The sequence below is a fragment of the Toxorhynchites rutilus genome, chromosome 3 (assembly GCF_029784135.1).
Source record: "Toxorhynchites rutilus septentrionalis strain SRP chromosome 3, ASM2978413v1, whole genome shotgun sequence".
NCBI lineage: Eukaryota > Metazoa > Arthropoda > Insecta > Diptera > Culicidae > Toxorhynchites > Toxorhynchites rutilus.
Window position 1 is genome coordinate 315,915,039 of NC_073746.1, and position 6,647 is coordinate 315,921,685.

At 40.1% G+C, this 6,647-nt stretch overlaps 1 protein-coding gene across 1 annotated transcript; it reads right to left on the reverse strand.

The window, feature by feature from the left end:
* Positions 1-2,995: 2,995 nt before the first annotated feature.
* Positions 2,996-5,980, reverse strand: LOC129778004 (uncharacterized). The gene is made up of 3 exons (XM_055784628.1): positions 5,716-5,980; positions 3,751-4,035; positions 2,996-3,660 (listed from the first exon to the last, which is right to left on the reverse strand). Exons 1-3 carry the CDS (start codon positions 5,731-5,733, stop codon positions 3,526-3,528), a joined length of 438 nt encoding a protein of 145 aa, XP_055640603.1. The 5' UTR covers positions 5,734-5,980; the 3' UTR covers positions 2,996-3,525.
* Between the last annotated feature and the right edge of the window lie 667 nt (positions 5,981-6,647).

Sequence of the window (6,647 nt, forward strand, 5' to 3'; positions counted from 1 at the left end):
TACAAAAGTACTCGCAGTTTGCATTTATTTGCAATGCCGATTTCCCCAGACACCTTGGTTGTGAAGTCTGTGTTGGGGAAACACATTTCAGTCGGAACAAAAAAGCCTCCGACTTGCATGTATTTGCAACGCCAATTCCCCCACGCTCCATGGATTTGAAGTCTGTGTTAGGGAAACTCATTTACTCATTTCAGTCGGATCAAAAATACCCCCGACTTTCGTGTATTTGCAATGCCAATTTCCCCATGCTTTATGGATTTGAAGTCTGTGTTAGGGAAACGAATTTCAGTCGGATCAAAAACACCCCCGACTTTCATGTATTTGCAATGCCGATTTCTCCAACACTGCTTGGTTTTGAAGTCTGTGTTAGGGAACACATTTCGGTGAGAACAAAAGTCCCCATACCTCCATGTATTTGCAATGCCGATTTCCCCAAGGCTGCTTGATTATGATGGCTGTGTTGTGGAAACCGTAAATCGGGCCAATCAAAACGAGGTAGTTAGGGCGTTTGGATAACGCTTAACATTTTACAGTTATTTAATTGTTTATCTAATGAAAAACGACATTTTATTAATTGCGATAGAAGCGTAGAAATATTCCCTATCAATTGATGCAAACATTTTTCCGATCCAGTAAGAAATGTTCGAGTTATAAGCATTCGGAATCTTTCATTTTTTCCTGCATGTTCTGTGTTTAGGTTTTCATTTTACCCCCCATATTCTCCGGTTAGACGTAGTCCCACGTCAAAAGAGGTATGTTTTGCAAGCATTCCATTATGCATTCTTTCTTCCAACTTCGTTCCCATTACTGTTGTATGCAACACAAAATTGTGTACAATAATTCCTTCTATCAAACAAATTAGAAAGACCTTTTTCGAATGTAAAGATGTTGAAGTAATCAGATGCAAGATTTCATCAAAACAACGAGGAAAGTGTCATCCATACAGTGATCGTTCGTTAATTGGGCCGAAAGATCAATTCAGTTACCGAATTTTACTCGCTAACTGGACTGATAAATGATATGAAAGATTGAACAGTAGAACCAATACGACTTGATTGTGATAGTCTGCAAACGAACATTATTTCACCGAAATAGCTACTGCCCCCGATGCCTTAGAATAAGACTAATAATAACAATAAGACAGTGGAAAGAAATCGCAATACCATAGGTATCCATTAAAAATAAAGCAACTTCATGATTTCATGTGTAGTTTACTTTAAAATATCACGAAATCGCAAGTATTTTCAACTTGTTTTTCGTTTCTTCCCCATAAACTTCATATTCAATGTAATCAATGACGGTATGTTTTTCTTGTCTACCTATTCACATATACGTCATCTACCATTCCACCCTGTTATTGTCACACTGATGTTCATTAATTATTTTCAGTTGGGCAATTGAACTTCCTGCTAGAAGCTTATTTTCTTCTTTTGTTCGTTACAAACCGTTTGACGGCTATGAGTACATATAACAAACGGCCCTTCTCAGGGCTACTATTTCTGAGATTTTTGAACAATGAAAAAATACCATTTAAAAAACAGCTGTCACTGTGATTGTGATAGAGCTACGTCAAACTTCCGTCCCTGCCCCTAGGCTTAGACTCTTCTACTGTTTTGTTCTGGTTTGCGTCCCTAATATTGACGTAGGACTACGTCTTTCATTTCTATACCGGGGTGCAAAAGTTTCGTAACAAAAGCGTTACGCCGGAGATCGAGATTGAGCGTTAATAGCTCCTGAACAACTCAACGAAATGGTATGATAAACATTTCTTTTGAAAGATAAAATGTCTACGCGTTATATACTTGTTACTTTTTGATCCAAAAACTTGTTTCAATAGCCTTAAAATTGCTTCCAAAACAGGTTATTGAAATCGCCAATCGGTATATAAGGGAGCGCCGCTCGGAAATCCACTCAGATATTATTGAACAGCGATTGGAGCATGTTGTCGCTGTTGTGGTGAAGATAACTTCGTTCATCATGAAAGCGATGATGAACGGTGTCACCGGTGTCGCCTGGAGAGTGATGCCACTGAAAAGGCAGTATCGAAAAACGGTTCCGCTTGAGACATCAGAGCAAAAAAAAAAAAATCTGCCAGTTCCCCTTGGAATTTAAAAATACATTCAAGTGAAAGAGTTTATTTTAATGTTTTCTATCCATATAATACTGCGACCAAATACATTTGGTTTTGTGATTTTTCAATCAAGTGCGATCAACGTAAGACCACGTCTTTCGGCTATTTATTAGAGGTGCAATGAATCTTAAGTAGGAACTCCCGCTCTACGCGCCCTGACAACGATGTTTCCTCAACAATTTCTCAAACGAGAATTGGGTGTTGTGAGAAAGGATGAGCGAACGCAAAAATTATGTATGTAAATCATATTACAATACAGGCAATGTATTGTGTATTATACAACTTTTGTGTGATTGCTTCTTTTGCTGAATATTGTGCCTCCAGCGTAATGCTCTCGTTTTCGAAGTCCCCCAAATATTCATTGATTCATTCATTCAGAATTGATTTAGATGCAACTAAAAACAAATGATCACCAAATCAACGTTGGTCTTACGTCACCCTTGCGGTTATACCACAGATACAACCCACTTCCTGTTTTCACCTTTGGAAAACATTTCAGAAACTCTTAAATGTATGCAATTGGAACACATGAAATTCGAGCTCGGTAAAAGATGATAGTGATTATATCGACTTCTCGATTCGATTTATATAATAGGGCACATAGTTGCGTCACCAAATGTATTCTGCAACATTTTCAACGTTTTGGCACAAGAAATTCTGTTTGCAACACAAAATTTCACACAATGTCTTCGACCAATCATTATCCGAAGAATTGCCGAACAAAAAAAAACAACTTTTTTTAATGACACATCGCGCTCAAAATTGACATTCAAACCACAGTTCACTTCTTTATGTAGAGGGCTTTAATCTATCTGGAATGGATGTGATATTGATTAAGAGCTAACAGCCGTTGATTCTGTACGTTAGTTATTTTTATCACAGTAAACAGACGTCCAAGTTCATAGTTCCCTTACGTAGACCTAACGAGAATGTCTACAATTATAATATGTGTTTTGATACCGAAATTGCGTTTCACGTAGAAGCTAAAATTGCAATATATGTCTGACCTTTCAATTCTGGCAAATGTTCTATATTTTGGAGTCAATATTCATACCCTAGCTTGTTTATCTGTTGGCTGTGATTTAATATAATGTTCTCTCCGTGGCAGTTATTAAAGTTAACAGATTAAGTCTTATTGGCACCCCTTAATTTGATATCCTAATAACTAATAATGTAGTTCACGATGATCAACGTTATTCCGTTATCGTGCTTTGACTTATAGCTACTTGGAAATCACAGCAGTCTTATAATTTTTATGTGATTGAATGATTTATGCAATAAATTAATACGAAGAACGATGATGGGGCTATTATGGGCGAATAAATATTTTCTGATAACTAATGTTTCACTTTTGAGTGGAATAAGCACTTCCGATTAAGTCGGCCAGATAATCATCAATTCTGTATGCCATAATAGACGTATGCCTCGCACCAATCCATCGTTTGGTCCTCGTTACTGCAGCACATGGGAAAAACGATCGCCGATTTCGTCACCTTCGAGCAGCGCTGGCACAGTTCATTAACGTCTTCCTGCGTGGAGAAAACAACCCATGAACTTCATGTAGTTCCAGAGGAGAATCAAGATCAGCGTGTCACACGCTTCCATGCTATTGTACTTACATCCTCATAACAACGTTTGACGCGCTTATAGTCCTCATCGTAGTAATCAGTCTCGTCCTGCTCCGCCGCGATCGAGCGTCGGCTGAGATTATGGCGGAGAGCGTGCGCTTGCCGGCTGTGTTCATCCGCAGGCGCAGGCGTAACCGCCGCCTTGGTAGCGTCTGAAGGTCTGGCGGAGGTTTGCGCTAATATCGCTAGCAAACAGAGCACTGGCAGGGCCAGCCGGAGGCTGGAAACGCCGAAACAGGCGTTCTGGGGGGTTTTGGCTCCGCGGCAGGCGCTTATCTACAAAAGACGAAACAACAAGCACGGTAATTAATTTTGAATCGTTTGTTTACACAGACCGAACAGAACTGAATCAGGTTGGTCGACAGTAGCTAAAGCAGCTGTTCGGGGGATCCTGATCCGAATGAAAACAATAATAAGCGGCGCATGGCATAGGTTAGCGTTCATTTGGGGGCGTAAAACGGATTTCGAAAGGTAGCAACTTATTTACTCATGATGATTCGACGAAACCATATGCCTGACATGAGATGGACTTTGATCTTAGCGGGTGGATGATATTTCACGAGATGATCTCGTGGTACTTTGAAGAAAATACGACGCTAGTAATGGTGCAATCATCGAGCCTCCCGGATGTTTTCACAGTTGCAGTTCAAATGATAACTCCTTTCTCTGGTAATAATAGCGTCCTGATTGTCACGTGGAATTGCACAAACAAAACACGCGGTGGATCCCTACTTCACAAGCCAACCGAGAGTGTACAGACTTGACATACTTTAGAGCTCTTTGCTTGCTGACATGGGAGCTATTTTCTCAATCCGTACTGATGCTAGGCGTGTGGTTCTTCTTTTTGCAATCTGTCCCACAAATTTGATTCGAAGTTTTATTGCCCTACGTGAGTATTATCATTTTCAATTGCATCATCATCATCCTTGCTTTTTCGCTTTCTTCGTATTCGACAATGGAAAATTACTACACAAGTTGGACAGGAATCATGCCTTCGATTATATTTCAGCATCAGCTGTTGCTAAGGTATATCAGCTGCCAAAATTCACCAGGGAAACGATGAATGGCGCTAGATTTACATTAACTAAAACCGCGCGCCCTCGTCTCTGATAACGATCTGTAGTAGATTTACTATATGTAGTAGTAGTCAAAACATCTCAACCAAATGCCACTGACCGAACCTCTTCATTATCATTGATCGTAGTAATGACTTCTACCTGATTGACACCTACGTTTCTGGAGGTACACGCTTCCCCAAAGTAGTATAACTTGTACTAATGACTAATGACGAATAACGACAGTGCACCAAGAATTATCACGCGCTTTCTGACGCCCTAGAGTTAAAGATTGCAGCAGATTGTTCACCGTCATTCAGATAGCCAAATTGGTATTAGAAATTCTGATTCCAATGAACACCTGTTGATGAGTAGAGTGTAAACCAAATTTTACGTAGCATTCAACCACCCCCAAATCATTCATCACCGGCACGTGAGTTTGACGTGCTTTCGACGTTTCAGCAGTGCGCAAGCTGATTGGTTAGATTGATTTGTGCGATAGCGTTGTCGGGATTTAACACGATTTACTGTATAGCTGATAGATTAGATCGGGATATTACCGGAATTGGGAAATTCGATGAAATGTTATTTCCCAAACCAGCAACCAGGTAACGAAATGTTCCTCAGTCAACGGCTTTTCAAAAACACAAGAAGTTCACTCGAACACTTTGAAGGTTTTCTGCTGTCATGCAAATGAATCTTCGTTTTGTTGTTAACAATCATCAGATTACAAGGCAAAATAAAATTTAGTATATTTGCTTATGATTTCCGAAGAATTTTTTTTTTTGAAAATACGTTGAATAATTTTCGATTATAAATTTCTTGTCACTTCAATTAATTTTCGATTTGTGCCGAGTTACGTTAACGTTGCTTATTTTTTATGGTTCTCACTAATTTTTACCTTATACACTGATTCCATTTTTAAATTTCACTTGAGATGTAGATCAAATTGTTTCCCCTTCTCACGTTCACTATTATGCTCACTATTTTCAAAAAAAAAAAAAAAAAAACTAGCACCTTCGCTTTGAAATCCTTTTTTTTGCTCCCACGCGGAATGTTCTAAATAATCACAATGCCTTGTTTCGCACGCGCACTGCGGTTAACTTCTTTATTGTCACGCGATCTGATGCTCGGCCGTTCGCTGCGCATTGACTAACTTAATCATTTCAGCGCCTTTCATCTTTTATATTAAACGAACGCAATCGTTTCCACTCGGGGAAGGGTGAATTCGTAGCATGACTTCACGATCGGCGCGGGCTTCTCCAGGGGCCGTTTTCACCTCCCTGCCTGCCATCCTTTGGCACTATAGCTAACACATAGAGGCAATCCTTAGCGAAGGCCCGAAGCCCGAAGACCGATTGGTTCACGCCCCGCGATTCGGGGCGCACGACAGGCGATTCGTGTGAGTACGTGATCGTAAGCGGATGCACGACTGCATGTCGAAAGGGGGCGGAAGACCCGATTACCTGGCGCTTGGCGCTAATATTTCAGCATGCATCAGGTGCGTTTGAGTAATTTTGGAAACGTATTTCTAGAATGCGTGCTTTCCGTCTGATAACGTTTATCGTGCTGGTGATTCGATGATTAATGTCTATTGCGATAGATTGATAAGCAATCGTGACAAGCGGCGGGGAATGCGCCTACGTAAAAAATCAAATGACATTCCTTCAATTTTATCGAGATCTTTTATCAGTAATGTGACTCGGTGGGAATCTCCCAATTTACGTCGAAATTGACTATAGGGTATAGTAAAAAGACACCCATGAAAGTTTATGTAAAGAACAAGACGTGGTTATACAAAGTGTTGCAATTGCAACCCAGCACGCAGAACTA

Excerpts from the sequence above, each read along its gene's own strand:
- LOC129778004 (XM_055784628.1), bottom strand. Across the intron at positions 3,661-3,750 it reads TCAAACGTTGTTATGAGGAT|GAAGACGTTAATGAACTGTG; the intron begins GTAAGTACAATA and ends TTCTCCACGCAG.